Source organism: Kogia breviceps, chromosome 7 (genome assembly GCF_026419965.1).
Source record: "Kogia breviceps isolate mKogBre1 chromosome 7, mKogBre1 haplotype 1, whole genome shotgun sequence".
In the NCBI taxonomy this organism is placed as follows: Eukaryota; Metazoa; Chordata; class Mammalia; order Artiodactyla; family Physeteridae; genus Kogia; species Kogia breviceps.
Window position 1 is genome coordinate 82,085,768 of NC_081316.1, and position 17,512 is coordinate 82,103,279.

The 17,512-nt window shown below is 51.3% G+C and overlaps 1 protein-coding gene and 1 long non-coding RNA gene across 9 annotated transcripts in view; one reads left to right on the top strand and one right to left on the bottom strand.

Moving 5' to 3' along the window:
• Positions 1–17,512, bottom strand: part of LOC136794517 (uncharacterized) — a 49,402-nt gene that overhangs the window by 19,144 nt on the left and 12,746 nt on the right. The window lies entirely within an intron of this gene.
• On the top strand, positions 1,154–16,589 carry PLEKHB1 (pleckstrin homology domain containing B1). Of its 8 annotated transcripts, none has more exons than XM_067038874.1 (8): positions 1,154–1,900; positions 4,282–4,382; positions 5,776–5,928; positions 6,530–6,632; positions 7,739–7,778; positions 10,723–10,827; positions 14,544–14,640; positions 15,241–16,589. In XM_067038874.1, the coding sequence occupies exons 2-8, from the start codon at positions 4,346–4,348 to the stop codon at positions 15,375–15,377; spliced, it is 672 nt and encodes a 223-aa protein (XP_066894975.1). In that variant the 5' UTR covers positions 1,154–1,900; positions 4,282–4,345; the 3' UTR covers positions 15,378–16,589. The 8 variants fall into 8 exon arrangements, with proteins under 8 accessions (XP_066894975.1, XP_066894976.1, XP_066894977.1 ...); XM_067038876.1 differs by lacking the exon at positions 10,723–10,827 and adding an exon at positions 2,826–3,065 and having other exon boundaries at positions 1,616–1,900; positions 4,307–4,382; XM_067038872.1 differs by having other exon boundaries at positions 1,668–1,900; positions 4,307–4,382.

Here is a 17,512-nt window from a genome sequence, read left to right on the forward strand (position 1 = left end):
AGGGGAATTGATGTCTGGTGGGCTCATTAGTTACCAGGGAAACCAGTATCACTGCCCCTTTGATAAGAACAATTACCAGCTGGGGCCTGGGGCAAGTACGTAGGAAGGTCAGTCATTTGCGTAGGGTTTAGGTGAAGCAGGCACTGGTCCTGCAGGGGATTCACAGAGAGTAAGAGAACAGCCATCTTGAGTGGCCTGACCATTACAAGTTTCTTTTTGGGGTGTTGAAAATGATCTGAAACTAGATAGCGGTGATGGTTGCACAACTCTGTGAATATATCAGAACAGTGAATTGTGTACTTTAAAAGAGTGAATTTCATAGTATGTAAATTATATCTCACTAAAATTATTTTTAAACTTTTACATAAGAGGTTTTGCTCCAATTGCATTTTGATATAAATTTCAGAATTTTTTGATAAAGAGATAAATTATTCTCATTATATTATACTCTCTAGAAAATGTAAGTAGTAAATTTTAATTTGATAAGCCAGCCCACTATTCTCTAAACAATATATTATCCATGAGCTGTTCATCCACCAGAGACATTTGAAATAGCAAAATACTTTTCCCTCTGCTAATGGCTCTATGTACCACAGTTACAACAGAAATGTAAAAGTTAACTTGTTGGCTTTTTGGTCTCAATACATTGTAGTTAATTAAACAGCCTCTCAAAGCCAGTACTGCTGAAGCTGTTTCCTACTATGCTCTCAGCACTTCTCACTTGTCAATCCACACTCTTCCCACCCATCTGCACAGCTGTGAAGATTAAAAACAATCTCAGTAGTAATCATCATAGCTTCAGGGGTCTACGAAGCCCCAGGAATTATATGCAAAATGTGATGTGTGTGCATTTTTTCCTGGGCAGCGTCTACAACATTTATCAGCTTCTCAAAGAGGGTCATTGACCAGCATTTTAGAGATTTATGTCAGGTCATGCTGCGTTTAGATTCTGTAGTGGCATCTGTGGTTTTAGTTTGCCAAGCATCCTTTCCCCTTTCCCTTTTTTTCTCATCAGAGCGCCCCCCTCTTTGGTTGGGGCGTGGGGAGACCTTTCCCTGAATTCCACACTGATGCTGGAAAAATCTTCTCTTTTCATCTGTTACTAAATCCAGAGAATGTCATCTGGGAGCTGTCTGCACTGTTTCCCCACCCCATCCCTCTTTGAAGGAGCCACCAAGGGGAGCAGGGAAGAGGGGCAGCGCCCAGATTCCCTGAGGCCAGCTCCACCCTACCCTCCCTCCTTTCCGTCATTCTGCAGTAGCGGCGGCAACTGTGGTCTGGAGCAGGTAGGGGTGGGACATTCCAGACAGACACCAGGATAGAAAACAGCGTGGTTTAGGAGAACTGATTCCTGGGGCTGCACGGAGAGGATGAGCTCAGAGGCAGATAGGATCAGCCCTGGCGGATCCCCCAGAAAGGCACGCACTGCATGAAGGTCCGAGGCACCGGGTTAGCTTGAGGTCAGGATTACAGAAAACCAGGAGCAAGACAGGGAAGCTTAAAGAGCCAAGCTGTGCATCCAGGACTGGGGTGATGGCAGTCAAGCCCGGCTGGAGGGGGATTGAGCCCCGCCCCCGACCAAGGGAGGAGGGCTGGCTCCGCCCCCCACCGGGAATCTGAGCGATACTAGTCCAAGACCACCTACGAATCACAGATGACTTGTTATCCAGTGAACTGAAGGTCAAATAGGGGATCAGTCGGTGGGCTTGGAACTGAAGAGAAAGGACGGCTTTCCCTAGGATCTATGTGCCCCCTCTCTTTGCCACCCCCTTCCGGTTTCCACTTGGTAGCACCTTCCTGATCCCCTTATCTCCAAGGCGCTTAGGGAAATGTCCCCCTGTAGAAGCCTTCCGGGACATGCTGCTCTGGACGCCCTGGAACCATGAGCCCTGCAGCTCCGGTAAGAAAGAGATCTCTGAGACAGGAGAAAGGGCCCAGGGCAGGGTGGGTTCCGTTCTCAAGGGATCTTTCAGGCCCTGACAAGCTCTATCCTCTGAATGACATCCTGGGTCTGCTCCTAGGTGGGGGTTTGTGGGGCTGAGCTATTCAAGGAAATGATCCTGGAAGAACAGACTGTGGTGGTAGATAGAGAAAACAGTCTTCTTTCTCTAGTTGGGCCCCTTTCAATCCATTTTTGACTGTCCTAGAAATACCTTTCCAATCCATAAATTGAACCACCTAACTCCTCACCTTGAAACCCGCAAGCCCAAGTTCCAGTCACTATGTCATAATGCCCAAGCTCCTGAGCCTGTCATCCAAGACCTTCATGTTATATCCTTGCAACCCCTGCAGCTTCATCTCCTGCTGATCCCCATGCCCTCCCCACCCCCACCCCTGCACTCTACTTTCCAAACACGCTGAATACTGGACACTCATACTCATCCTTCAAGACCTCTTTCAGCTTCCTCTGGGAAGCCTTTCTGAACCTCTTGGTCAGAGTCTTCTTTCCCATTGTCAAATCATACCCTGTGCTTTAATTGTGTGTTTATGTTGTCTCCTCTACCAGACGGAAAGCTGGGAAAAGAAGAGGAAGGGCCTTGTCGGATGCTTTTTTGTGCCCTCCACTAATGCCCGGTGCCAGGCACAAACTGAGTATCAAGAAAACATGGCAAAGCTAGGAGCCTGGTTTCTCCTTGTAATTTACATTTTTCTAGAAAATTAGAGCTCAAGATTCTTGGGGAAAAAAGTATTTCATGATAAATGAATGAACAAAATAATGACTTAATAGCAAAATAAAATCGCAGGTGCGGCTTCTCACCTGTGCTCCGGTTGGGCACAGGGCTACCACCCACGAGAGGCTGTATATATTGATTACCCACATCTAGGCCTGCAGACTACAAGTCCCAGAAGGCCTCCTGTCGCACATCTCTACACGCCCCGCCCCCTCCCTGGTGGCGGGGCGGGACCGGAGGGCGGGCCCCGAGGCAGCTAGACCCTGGGCGCAGCCTGGGGAGTGAACAGCCCCGGGCGCTCTGGGGCGCACAAAGCGCAGGCGCGGCGGGTTGGGAGGCCGCAGCACCAAGTAGCGGCCGTTTTGGCAGCAGCGTCGCAACAGGTGTAGACAGGTGGGTGCATCAAGGGGGGTTGGAGAGGGAGTTTGCACCTGGCCGTCTTATCTGACCTGTGTCTGAGCTTGAATATGGGAGGGAGCAGCAAGAGAAGCAGGGACAAGCCCGGGCCTTCCAACCCAGGTGTGCCAGCCAGCCCTTGCTGCGCAGCAACAGGTGCGAGCTAGTGGGGGGAGGGGCAAAGGCACCAGCTCAAAAGTAAGCCGCGCTCAAGAACAGAGGGCACCTGGATTCCAATCTAAGCTCCATCACACACATGGACAAGTCACATGCTATAGCTCAGTTTGTCCATCTGTAAAATAGGAGTAAAGATCCTACCCATCTAGTAAAGTACCCAATAGAGTTGCAGTGGGGCCCAAACTTTGCTGTACACTGAATCACCTGGGTATATTTGAAGACTATCAGTGCTTACCTCCTTCTTCCAGATATTCTGATTTAATTATTACTGGGTATGACCTGTGTATAGGGAGTTTTAAAAGCTCACACTAGAATAATGGTTAGAAGCCAGGACTGCTGGGTGTGAATCCTGGCTCCACTGCTTAATAACCAAGCAAATCTGCGCAAGTGACTGGACCTCTCCAGGCCCCAGTTTCCTGGGAATAACAAGGATTATTGTGGGGCTTCAACGAGATACTAGATGAAAGCACTTGAGAAGTATACCTGGCACATAGTGCTCGATCAATCATAGTTGCTGTTGAACTATTATTTTATGCACTTTGTAAATGGCTCTGGTGGGGTTCAAATGTGAGGGAGGCTTCTCTTATCATGAAGGTCCCTCATTCATTGCCATGATTCTAATATTCTCTGCTGCCAGCGTTTCAAAATTCCAAGGTTTCTAACATTTTAAGAGTTCCTCACTTCAGTCTCTACCTGCCTGATGGACATGCTTTTACAGATCTGGAAGTGGAGGCCAGGGAGAAGGGACTCGGTCAAGGTTATGGGGCTGAGATTGGAATCCAGGCTTCTGACCCCCAGCCCCACCCCAGCGCAGCGGGTGGCTGCCCTGCTGACCCCACAAGCACAGTGCTCCCATTATGTGCCTGGAGCAGAGAATGGGGAGGAGACAGACAGGCCTGCCCTTGTTTGTTTACTCACACTCCTTTAAATGTTTCCTCAGTGGCTCCCCCAGGGATAACAGGGATGGGGGCTTTTCTCTGAGGAGCTGCTGTGGAGCAGCTGATGAGGCCCGCGCGTCCTGTGGCTCCTCTGACAGGTTCCGCCTGTGGCTCCTCTGACAGGTTCCGCCTGACTCTGCCCTGGAAAGTCCTTTTGAGGAAATGGCCCTGGTGAGGGGCGGCTGGCTGTGGAGACAGAGTGAGTGACCCTGGGCCAAGCCCTCATCTGTCCTGCACCTTGTCCAGGGGCAGGGATGAGGAAAGTGGCCTGTTGGACCTGCACAGTGAACCCTTCTCCCAAGATATCATGCCCTTTTTATCCTCCCCTCCTTTGTCCATAATCTTCTCTCTGCCTGGAATGTCCTTCACATTCCTGACTGCTTGGTAAACTATTTATTCTTCAAGACCCAGCTCAGATGTCCCCTTCTGTGAGGAGCCTTCTCTGCCTTTTCTCTCCTCACCACCCCAGCCCCTGCTGTAGCACCAAGCTGGGTTAGTGGCCCCCCTTCTTCATTCCCAGTGCCTCATACATACCCGTTATAGCCCCGATAAATATATAACCATCTTTACCTGTGGGCCTCACCACTCCCCCACCTCATACTGGCTCCAGATTGTGAGCACCTCAAGTGCAGGGACTGGGTTTAATTCTCTGTGTGTCCATAGCACCCATACCCAGGGCTGGCCACAGAACAAGGCGCAGAACAAAATGAAAAATGCCTCTGTGCTTTGGAATTTGTAAAGCTCTAAGAAGATCTCTTATGTCTTTACCCTTTTCTGTTAAGATTTCTAGTCACAAAATGTCTAAAGCTAGGGCTCAGGCTTCCAGACTCACCTCCGACCAGAGTCATGATCTGAATCAGATCTGTCCCGGGCTAGGAGCTCCCCACACCCTATGACCCGTACTCACTTCATTCAGTTCAGCAAACAGTCCAGGGTGCCGGGACAGGTGAGGTGAGCTATGGCCAATTTGGTAGAAGAGGCAGACTGCTCCCCATTTGGTGGAAGAGGCAGACACTACACAAATGACTGTCACCTGGGGCTTGGCCTTTTTTTTCAAGTATGCTCACAATTATAAGCAATAATTGTACACCCCTCAGCAGAATGGATGCAATGGAAACTAAGGGTTTCCTTAAGGCAAGCACTTGATGACTAGTTGTTTTCTGTTAATTTTTGCATAAATTATATTCTGCATTCATACAAAAACAACTTAATGCTTTTTCTCTGACAAACTGTACATATAGAAACAAATGTTCAATTGGACATGGATTTAAATTTGTGGAGGTACTCCATGTCTTGTGACACTTAAAAAAAAAAAAAAAGACTTCCATCTTCCCCCAAGGAAAGAATCTGATCATTCATTTACCATTCAGCACATTTATGCAGCCCTGACTATGTGTTAGGCCCAGTGGGAGGCAATGGGTGAGCAAGACAGAGAGAGGCCCTGCCATCATTTCAGGGAGTAGATGGGCAAGGATGGGGTGGTTATAACACTGGGGGCCGGGGGTAAGGGGACTCTGGGAACCCACCCAGGGCTCCTGCCCCCCAGCAGGCTCTGTGATCAGCCTGCCTGGCGGGTCTGGAATATCGCACAGGCTCCATCCTCCGCCGCTGGAAGCGGAATTGGTTCGCCCTGTGGCTGGATGGAACCCTGGGCTACTACCACGATGAGACTGCGCAGGATGAGGAGGACCGCGTGCTCATCCGCTTCAACGTCCGAGACATAAAGATAGGCCAAGAGTGCCACGGTGAGCAGAGCCCCTTTCTCTCTGGCGCTGTGACTATGCCCCCCCCCCACTGTGTCTGTCTGAGAACACCTGCTGTTCTCAGGTGGAAGGCTCTTTGCGGCTTTCAGAGGCCTTCCATAGACATTGCTTCTGGGCCTCTATCACCTCCAGTTCATGTGGGTGTGAATTAAGAAATCAGTTCCTTATTGAGTTCCTACTCTGTGCTGGACCTGGGCCCTATGCTGGGTTCACAGAGGTAAGTCAGACACAGTTCCTGCCCTTTCCAGTGCTAGAAATGGAAAAAGATGAAATGAAATAAGGAGGCTCAGAGAAGTTAAGTGACTGGCCCAAAGTCATACAGCAAATCTCCTTGATCAAGGCTCAGGCCATAATTATACAGGGAAACTGGGAGATAGATATACGTAACTAGAGAAGCAGGCAATGTGGAAAGGTGGAAGGGTCTAAAGAGTTGAGCAGAATCCCAAGGAAAGTGTGTGGGATCAGACGAGGTTGGTAGTGGCCAGTAAAAAGGGCTCAGAGAAGTCAGTTCCTATTCTTGTTTCTGGTTTACTGGGGAAACCTGTGCCCTGTGGAAACCCCATACATGTGTGTCTGCCTTTAGATGTGCAGCCCCCAGAGGGCAGGAGCCGAGATGGCCTGCTGACCGTGAACCTACGAGAGGGCGGCCGCCTGCACCTGTGTGCAGAGACCCGGGATGATGCCATGTGAGTGGTTCCCAGGAGAGGATGGGGTGGGATCTTGGGGAATATGACCAGACGCCTCCTCCTCATTGGGCCTCTAGTTCCCTAAAGGTAGGAAAAGGAGACAAAGCCCAATGAGCATGGTAGTCTCAATGGCGGCTGGGCAGAGTGGATTTGAATGGCTCATGGTGATTGGTATGGTATTCAGTAAACTGATATATGGTTAGGGATGAATTCAGGACTGTTGGGGGAGGGGTGTGCATACCTGCCTCAGGTGTGTGGTCCCTGGTCACTCAGAGTTGGGTATCTAGCAGCCTCTGAGGTGAGCCCTGGCTTGGGGGCGATACAAAGGAACAGACAGCCCCATGGCATCCTCAGAGGCCCTCCTTCTCACTCCCTTCCTAGAAGATGACCTGGGGCAGGGGGTACTCTGATCTGAGGGATAGACCCTAACCTGCCTAACAGAAGCAGCCTGTGGGCCCCCCATGTGAGATGCAGATCCACACTGAGAGACTGGGCGTGTCTTCCTCACTCACATTCTTGCCCTTCCCACTCTCTGGCAGAGGGTCAGTTGGCCTTTGCGCCATAGGAGAGTGAAAGAGATGGGATGTGTGGGAGTAGGGGAGGCTGAGCTCCGGGTAGACAAAGCACAGAGCTGCCTTGTCTACCCCAGCCAGGTGCCATGGCAACCAACAAAGGCTCAATTGTCCGGTGTCTACTGGGTGTTGCCAGGGCTCTGCGGTCAGAGCACTGGAGAACTGAGTTTGTAGGTTTGGGATGTGGAGGTGGGCTGCAGCCAGAGAACCAGCCTAGGCATGTCAGAATCTCAACTCCTAAGGGACCACCCAACCCCAGCTGTCTTTCGTCTAGATGGGGAAACTGGAATTTCTAGAGGGAAAGAGACTATAGACTAAGAATGAATTAGGAGGCTGCAGCTCAGCTGAGGGCTTGTCTGTGTGACTGGAGCAGCAGAGGGGGTCACCTTTGTCTACCCAAGGGAGTCAAGAGGATCTCCCCCTTCACAAGGGACTAGGGCTAGAGGTTGGGTTGGGGAGGAAAGTCTAAAATGTGGGGCCCAATCTCCTTTCTCCTGAACTCCCTCCTCATGGTCTGGTGGGTTTGCATTGCAGGGCATGGAAGACGGCACTGCTGGAGGCGAACTCCACCCCGGTGAGCCCCCTTCCCTCCCTGTCTCCTCCCCACCCCTACCTGCCATGGAATCATGGGTGACTCAGATTCGGTCTCTGCCAGCCAGCAGTTCTCAATTTCCATATATGTGAGTGACTGAGTACCGAGTGGAAAAGGACAGAAGACATCCAACTGGTGCTTGGAGGAGGGAGAGAGAGGCCTCCAAGAAGGCTTGTTGAAGGGGGTGGCATGTGAGCAGGGGGAAAGGAACTATCTTTTATCCAGCAACTATTATGTGTCAGGTGTGATATAGTTACAATACCAGCTACTCCCCTCAACCGTCCTGTGAGGTTGGGATTATTGTTCTCTCTCTGCAGATGATTAGGTTGAGTTTTATTCATCCACACAACAAATATTTACTGAGTTCCTACTATGTGCCAGGCACTGTGCCAAGGACCAGGTATCAGAGGGTAGCTAAGGAGATGTGGGCCCTGCCGCCTTCCTGGACTCAGCCTAATGGGGAGCTAGACGTGAAGTCACAAATTACAGAGTTAGTGATTCCATTGCAGGGGTGGTAACTTCTCTGACAGAGACAGGCAAGGTGCATTCAATGTGCATCCACCTTGATGGCCTGATCCAGGTGGGAGTCCAGACAAGGCTTAAGATGAGACCTGACGGATAACAGAAATCAACTGGGTGAAAGGGCTGGGGTGGGGTGAAGGGGAGAGCTTTCCAGGCAGAGGGAACTGCAGGTGCAAAGGCCCTGAGAGGGGTTATGATGCTGGCAAGTTGAAGAACAGAAGGAAGGCTGGGGTGGCTGGATCTCAGGGAGAGAGAGAGCCATGAGGGAAGGAGGGTTAGCAGAGCCAGGCATTAAAAGCTCTGTTAAGGATAGTGGTTTCTGCTAAGAACACTGGGAAGTCATTGAAAGTTTTTAAGCAGAGGAACGGCATGAGCAGATCAGACCAGACGTGGAGTTTTAAAAAGATAGTCTGGCTGGTAGGTAGGGAATGGATTGTAGAGGGTAAGAGTGGGTGCCCGGAGACCTGTTAGAAGGCTGGGACAGTGTGCAGGTGACCGCCTGGGGGTCTGGACTAAGGCCTTGCTGGCAGAGACAAGCTGATGAGGATAAGACACATTTAAGAGGTAGAATCAACAGAACTTAGTGATTGATGGAGGTATGGTTTTGAGGAGCTGCCCAAAGACGTGGTTTTGAGGAGCTCGGGGGGCCAAGCTTGGCCTCAACGCCCATCTGCCTGTGACCCCAGATTCTGTGCTTGCTCCTTCTACCTGTGGCACGGTGGAGCTCCTTATCATCTAGAAAAAAAAAAGTCTGCTGGGAAGTAGCAGGGAAGACTGGGATGCATTTAGAAACTCCCTCAGGCATTCACCTGCTGAGGGCCAGGCATTGTGCTTGACCACCCGGCATTGGTTGTATCATTTAATCTTCAATAAGAAGGGGTAGGGGTTGGTATTTTTAGTCCCATTTTATAGCTGGGGAGCTGAGGTTCAGAGGGGAATTGACTCGTTCAAAGTCTCATAGTCTTGGGCTTCCCTGGTGGCGCAGTGGTTGAGAATCCGCCTGCCGATGCAGGAGACACGGGTTCGTGCCCTGGTCCGGGAAGATCCCACATGCCGCGGAGCAACTGAGCCCGTGAGCCATGGCCGCTGGGCCTGCGCGTCCGGAGCCTGTGCTCCGCAACGGGAGAGGCCACAACAGTGAGAGGCCCGCATACCGCAAAAAAAAAAAAAAAAAAAAAAAAAAAAAAAAAAAAAGTCTCATAGTCTTAAGTCACTGGAAGAGCCTGCACTGGAACCTAGGTCAGTGAGACTTTGAGGGAAGGGCATTAACTGCAGTAGGAGCTACATGAGCAGAGGTGGGGAAGTGGTATGTGCAAGTATATATATGCACACATGTGTGTCTCAAGGCCAGGAGTCTGGCCTGGCTGGAGGGTAAGGTGTGGAGGGAAAGAAATAGGAGACATGACCTCTGAGGAGCCATGTCACAAACGGCCTTGAAGTCCAGGTGAAGGAACTGAACTTTATCCTGAGGGTTGTGGGGAGCAATAAAGGGCATTAAGCAGGGGGGCTGTGGTCAGGCTTTGGGGAGCAGACTCAGGCTTCTGGGTGGAGGCTGTGTAAGAGGAGGCTGGGGCAGTGGTCAGCAGGGTAGAGGGACCTGGCTCTGAGCTCCAAATCCCACTTACGCAGGGTAGATCAGTCCCACCCAAGAGGGGCAGGAGGAAGGAGGTGAGAGCTGACCGTTCTGCACTCTGTGACTCTATGAAGCTGCCTTGTGTCTTCTCTGCCTATCCACCTTCCTGCTGCTCTGCTTCCTAAATCTCTCTACTCTGACCCTCCACTCCACCTCCCCCTGCTCTACACACACATACGCACACACGCACATTCCTCTGGTCCCTAGGCTTGCTCGAACCGGGTGTGTTTGTACCTCTGTGTCTTTGTGTCTGCCCATCTCTGAGTGTTCATGCCTGTGTCTGTCTGTCCTGTGCCTAATAGGAGTGACCTGTGCTTTGTCCCTCCACATCCTGCAGGTTTATACCCCACTCTGGGTGGAGGCTCCAGGAGGAGCCCCTGACCCTGGCTGTACCAGCGAACACAGGGCCGGGGGCACAGTCAGGGGCAAGGCTGTGGGGCCAGTGATGGGTGCAGGTGGGTGGGCAGGCAGGTCAGAGCTGTACTGTCCTCCCAGGAGACGGGGAGCCTCAGCAGCCTGAAACAGGCGAAGGTGGGCTAATTCTGGAGAGACACTACTGATCAGTCTTCTCTGTGTAACTCTGGCAAAATCACCACCCCTTCTGAGCTTCCCACCATTACCATGGGCTGAGGAAGAAGAGGATACCCCCTTCCCTTGCCCAGCTGGCAGAGGGCTCTGCTAGGGCCTGTGAAGAGCTCCGAGTCTCTCCAGATGTAGAGGGCCTCTGACACCCCCCTCCCTCCCCTTCTTGGGTTTCTGTGGCTTGAGCAGGCCCCAGCTGGAGCCACCGTCCCTCCCAGGAGCCGTCGGGTTTGCCCCAAGGTCAGGTGTGTGACCCGCTCGTGGAGCCCCTGTAAGTTTGAGAGGCGGATCTGGGTAAGTGCTGGCTCAGCCCTCCCGGCCTCCATTCTGGCACCAGGATGTGCCTCCAACACTGGGCCCAGTCACATCCCTTCCCTGCTCACAAACATTCCATGGCTCCCGATTGTTCACAGGACACCAACCACAGCCCTGCTTTCAAGGCCCTCGGAATCTGGCCTGGGCCAGACTTGCCCACCTCATCCCCCTCATCCCCTGCACTCCAACTGCTTTGCTCAACCCCCTGCTCTCAGCTATGCCCGACCTTTTCTGTCTCTACAGCCTTTGCATATGCTGCTGTATCTGCTGCAAAGACCCTTAATTTCCTTACTCACGTGACAAAATGATGCGTATCCTCTAAGATGCACCTCAAAGGCTGACACCTCCTCAGGGAGGACTTCCCAGACCTCCAGGCATTGTCACTCCCACCCACAACCCACTGCATTAGTGCTTAGTCCTGTCTTCATTCTGCCTGATTTCTAGTTCCTTTATTTTTGTCTCTATTCTCCCAGGAGACCTGGAACTTCCTTCAAGGCAAGGATCAGGTTAGGTCAGCTCTGCCCCTGTGGAACCTGGCACAGTGCTGGGTATACAGCCGGTGCACAATGGGTGCTCAGTGATGGGGACAGTCTATTTTGACCCTCCTATTCCTGGTGCATGAGGGTGGGGTACAAGTAGGCCTCAAGCAGTAGTCACTGAATGGGCAAATGAGTGAATGAATAAAGAGAGGAAGGAAGGAGTAAAAAAAACCTGTTATGGCCTCACTACTGCATATTATAATTTAGTCTGTGTCTGTCTCCCTGCCACACACCACCCCCAGTGTTTCTGGAAAGCAGGATTTGGGGATGAATTCCCTCTCTGTCTCCAGCACTCAGGCTGACCTGGGGTGGGCACAGTAGGGGGCTTGGGTTAGAGTACCTGTGGTCAACTGTGAACTCCTTTTCTAGCACAGTGGTGCTCAATGCGGTTGTGCATTAGAATCGCTTACGGACTTAACAATTCAGATGTTCAGGATGCTCTAATTTTGTAGTTCTGGGTGGGGCCTTGGAAATCTATGGTTTAAAAAATTTCTCCTGACGATTCTGATTTGCAGAACCACTGAGCCCAGAAGTGCTAGGACCACCTAGATGCATAGACATGGTTCTGCTGGATTCTCACTGTGCCTTGGGAGTGGGCAGTGTAGGTAGGAAAGACTGTCCTCATTTACAGATGAGAAAACTAAAGCTCTGAGAGGTTACATAACATGACTCGTGTCACTTAATTCATCAGTGGCAGGGCTGGGATTCCCAGCCCAGCATTCTGAGGCATCCCCCATACCCAAACTAGGATAAAAGTTTGTTTAAAGTGGGTATGCCTAAAAATTGAATTTAAAAAGCTATAAACTTGAGCTTTTCTGAGGGGAGGGGTCCATTTGCATGTGACCTCCTGATTGACTGACCCTGTCCCCACCTACAAAAGGGGCTGGGCCTGGAGAGGGAGAGGATCGGGATCAAACCCTTAGATTCTGTGAGGTCTCTGGGGAATCGCCTGCCCCATTGCCAGGTGACCCACATGAGCTTACCTCTGGGCCTCTTAGGCCTGGAGGGTAGAAACAGGTGCCCCACAGAGACATGAGATGGTGTTTTCCACTTTCTCCAGGGCCTGACAGGCCCACTGGCTCACAGTGCAGGGCAGATGTAGGCTCTGGACCTCAACTTCCCTACCAGTAAAACTGGGGCTCTGAGTGCTTAGATCTCTCTAGCCCCTTCTAGACTTAGAGCTCAGATCTTGGTCACCCCTACCAGAAAGTCCTACTGGATCACCCTTGGGGAAGGAGCCCAGTAAGGGAAGTCACTTGAGACTGAGCATTGTTTGTCTGAGCCTCCTGCATTGCTCTGGATCTGGTCATTGTACCTAACTTGAAACTGGACTTACAGTTGGGTGACCTTAGTTCCAGTCTGACCCTGTATTTGACTCACTTAAGATAAATTCAATACATTAGGCACCTACCATGTTCCAATCAGGTCTGATTAGACCCAGTCCCTGCCCTTGTTGGGGGCAGGGGGTGTTTTCTTCAAGTCTGACGGAGGAGACATCTCACAGGGATACAACAATTACACCATAGAGTGGTTGGTGCTGTGATGATGGAAGTCTAAGGGCTGTGAGTGCCCAGATGGGACCCTAACAGAACCTGAGGTTCAGGGAGAGTGATATGTGAGTTGAGTCTAAAAGACAGGTTAGGTAGTTGAATGAAAAAAGGTGAGTAAGGAATCCCTTTCAAAGGGAAATGGCATGGATACTTGAAATCACAAGTGTGCTTCGAGGACTCCCCTTTACAGCCAGACTTCTTAAAAGAGATGTCATGACATGCTGATTCCATCCCTCCTCTTTCAACCATTCTTCAGTCCTCCATAGTCTGGCTTCTTTCTCCAACCACTCCTCTGAAAAGTCTTTTCAAGGTCGCCCACAATTTCCAATAAACCAATGGCTTATTCTCTTGGCACTGGACAAGAGGATGGACAGAAGAGCATATTCAGAAGATAAAATCATGAGATCTGATGGCTAATACGATGTGGAAGATGTGTGTGAAGACAGCGGTGCCAACCTGATGTCTTGGTTTGAGTGCATGGTGGTGGCATTTAGAGGAAAGCATTCACAGAGGAGCAGGTTTGGGGGGGATTGAAGGATGATGAAATTACTTTGAGATGGTTTAAGTTTGGACACCTGGACTTTTAAGGGACCACCTGGACCATTTAGGTGTTAAGCTCAGTTAGAGATATAAGGTGCAAGAGGGCTAAGAAGTCTGTTCCAAGTCTGTTCCCCATGGATAAAATGAGGGTCTTGGATTAAGAGCTTCCATTTAATTCAGCATATATTTATTAGTCCTTGCTATTCCCTAGGCCCTGCTGGCAACACAAATGAATCCAACCCCTTGCCAATATAGGCAGCTCACATTCAGGGTGCAGGCAGGAAAGGCCAGGAGGAAGGCTAGGAACAAGAGGCACAAGCATAGTCCACAGAGAACTCAGGAAGAAAGGATTCTTTCTGAGGCCAGAAGGGCTTCCTGGAGTGGGTGACTTTTGAATTAGGCTTTGAGGGGTTGGTAAAAATCTAATGGGGGAGGGAAGAGGGTGGACAGTCTATTCCTCCCTCCCAGAGAGAACACTGACCATTCTTCTCTGAGCCTCCATGCCCAGCTGTGTGGTAGAGTTAATGCCTGCTGTAAGGATGAGAGGAAATAACACGTCAGCATCTCCCTTAGGACCTGGAACATGGTGGATGCTTAATAATACTTTAGTTACTTCCCATCTCTACCTTTCCTTTCCCTTCCTTTCTCCACAATCCCCTTGTATTTCCTGGCCAAGGCCCAGGCCCCCCTCTCCATAACCAGGAGAGTAGAGAAGTCTATTGGGTTTCTCCAAGTGTCATCACTGGAGAGCTGCTAGCAAATATTAGACTATCTATCAAAGGAAGTAGGGAGCCATGGAGAATTTTTGATCAGGGGAGTGCTAGGTAGGAAGCCAGGGCAGGAAAATGGCATCACTGGGAGCTGGATGGAGGGGCTGAAGTATTAGAGAACAAGGGCCTTGTGGGGAGGTAGGGTCTTTCTTCAGGAGCTTGCTGGTATCTGGGGACCCATTTGTAAACTTGGTGTGGTGGCTCTGTGGGCCCAGAAGGGCCTGAACCAGGTGTGGGGGGGAGGGGACAAAAGCCGGGCCCAGCTCTCCGGCAGCTGACCAGGCAGGGCTCCCCAGGTGCGCGTCTACAGCCCCTACCAGGACTACTATGAGGTTGTGCCCCCCAACGCTCACGAGGCCGCATATGTCCGCAGCTACTATGGACCGACCTATGGTAAGTCTCTGGCCCACCCCTCCCTCTGCCTCAATTCCCACCCCTGGTCTATCAGTAAGGGCCATGCCCCACCCTTTTAGTGATCATGGATTTTCCCAGGTGGGACCCTCCGCAAGGCCCCCTCCCCATCCCATGACTCAGAACAGTTCTTGAACCAGAGCCCCTCCCCACTCCAGAGCTGACCTCTTTTCTAGGCCGGCCTCTATTCGCAGGCTGCCCAGCAATACCCATTCTTGAGCTGGTAGCGACCCCTGGTGGCTAATGTGGGAAAGACTACCTCCTCTCACCCCAGGGTCTGGCGGTTGGGAAGGCCCATCCATCATCAGGTGCAGTCTGGAGTTTCTTAGAGACCCCGGGGTTTCCTCGCCAGTCCATCCTAGCCCCACGGTCCCAGAACGTCCGTAGCAGATCCAGGGCATAGAAGCCGTGGGAACGGAGAGCGCGTCCTTCCCGCATCAAGCCCTCAGTTTCTCCGACTGGGGAGCCGGAGAGTGGGCTGAGCCTTATCTTGGTTTGGGCTGGAGTCTAGCAGAAGGAGGCGGATGATCTCTTTGCTCCCTCCTCTTAAGTCCCTGGCCCTCACGGGCTCTCTCTCCGCAGGCCCCGGCGTGACGCACGTAGTGGTCCGGGAGGATCCTTGCTACAGCGCGGGCGCCCCCCTGGCCATGAGCATGCTTGCGGGAGCCGCCACGGGTGCAGCACTCGGCTCGCTCATGTGGTCGCCCTGCTGGTTCTGAGCCCTGGACCCGGCGCGTAGACCAGAAAGACCCCTTTCCTGCTTAGTCCCACCCTCCACCGTCCAAGCCCTGTCCCACTTGGCCCCTTAGCTTCCATTAGCCCCTTCTGGGCTCGGATCGTTCCTCCCACTCTCCACCCTCACCCCGCACATCAGAAGAAGCTATCATCCCAGACATAAACATAGCTCAAAATTCTTTTATCTACTGCTAGACACCCCAGAAATCCGTTGTAGACACATATGGGTATGTTTCCCCCAAACACGCCAGGATGCAGAAAATGCAACTCATGGGTCTTCAAGTTGCCCAGGCATTGGACACACAGGAATCAGGTTCTTTCCTCTGGCAGCTCCAGGCTCGGTGGGGCAGACTGGAGTAAACGAACACTTTACAAGGTGGAGTTATCAGTCTTTTGACAATATGACGGCAAAGAATGAGGAAGGTAGGCTAGGAATAAAGAAAGTTGTTGGCAAGAGTGCAGAGCTGTGAACATAATGGCACATCCAAAGAATTGAATGGGAGTTCATTTGGGCTGGGGTGTGGGCAGGGGTCAGATCATGATGGCCCTCCAGGCTAAGGAGGTTGCTGGCTAAGGGGGGTGGTGTGAGCTTTTTGGAGGGAAGTTTCATGATTGCACCATAATGAATATATTGCCTGTTTTAATACCCAAACCCCAAAACACTCCCTGAGTTTAGCCCCATCCTTCCCAGCTACCAGATTTCTGGGTCCTTTGTTCCTTCAGTGTTGAGAAAGCACCTGTTTTCCATGTCAAGGGGCCTGGGGCAGCAATTGAGCTGAACCTGGGGTCCTCTTCCTGGGGGGCAGGTGAGCTCTCTTTGTGACTCGCTGTAGGTTGGTGCCTCCATCAAGAAATGCATTTGTATTCCCCAAAAGCTTGGCCCTCTATCCATAGCTGTGGCTATCACCATCTCAGGCTTTGTCTCTTCCTTCACTCTGGGGGAGATGGCAGTGTTCACCTCTGGGACCTGGTCCACCTTCGTCTCAGTCCTGAAGGCCCCACATGTGCCTCTCTGCAGGTGGCCCAGCAGTCTCCCCATTTGGTCCCCTTCTAGTCTCCTCCCCCATCCTGTCCCAATCACTAGTAGAAATGCTAACATCCCTGCCCAGTAGCCAGAGTAGCCTGCTAAAGTTCCCTTGTAGATAGGGGCTCTAGTTGCCCTGCTGCAAAGACTAATAAAGGTGTGGTTGTCTCTAGCCCTGACTCTGGCTTTGTTTGTTCCTCCAGGGGGGCCCTGTTTCCCTGGAACACTTCTATGACTCAGCACCTACTAGTACCTTCTCTGGTATAGTGAGAAGAGTGTGGATTCTGATGTCAGGTAGAATTGGTGGCAGCATGTTAGCTGAGCAATTTAGGGCAAGTCACTTAACATTTCTGTATCTTGCTTTCCCCACCCATAAGCTGGCAGGTTGAAGTTGGCTGTCCCTGAGGGCTTGAGAGGAGAGGCTGCATCAGAATCTCTGTCATCTGAGCTGATGGGTGATCCAGGTCATGCCCTGCCTGCTTTCTGAGAGCCCTGTGGTGTTGGGTGGGGTCTTTTCCAGTAGGTTCCCATCCTCCTAGAGCTGAGTCAATGAGTTGGACTCATAGAGACAAAGGTGGTCAGGGAAGGAAACAACCATCTTACATCAGGCCTTTTGAGGCTGCGAGCAACAGGAACCCCCATGCTCAAACTGATTTAATCCCAAGAAGGGAAAATATTGGGCCACATACCTGAGAAGTCCAGAAACTGCTTGGTCCAGGGACTCAAATATTATCACTTAGACTTTGCTTTGTTTCCATCTTTACAGCCACTGGGCTGGCTCATTCAGAGATTGCAGTGATATTCAGCAGCTCTAGACTAATGCCCTTCTTGGTTCAAGTCTAGCCAAGAGAGCTTCTCTTCCTCCAACAGTATGAATAAAATTCAAACTGTTGCACATTAGCCTGAATTGGGTCTTGTGGCCATCTCTGAATCTACTGTGATCTGGAAGAGATGGTCTTTAGACCATAACAGAGCTTAGAGCAGGGGTGGGGTAGTGTCCCAAAAGAAATTTAGGGCACTGTTCCCAGAAGTAGGATGACTGAGGGCTGGGTGGCAAAAATATCAGGTATCCACCTCAGCCACATTCCCAGACAC

Excerpts from the sequence above, each read along its gene's own strand:
- PLEKHB1 (XM_067038872.1), top strand. Across the intron at positions 5,929-6,529 it reads GATAGGCCAAGAGTGCCACG|ATGTGCAGCCCCCAGAGGGC; the intron begins GTGAGCAGAGCC and ends GTCTGCCTTTAG. Across the intron at positions 14,641-15,240 it reads CTACTATGGACCGACCTATG|GCCCCGGCGTGACGCACGTA; the intron begins GTAAGTCTCTGG and ends CTCTCTCCGCAG.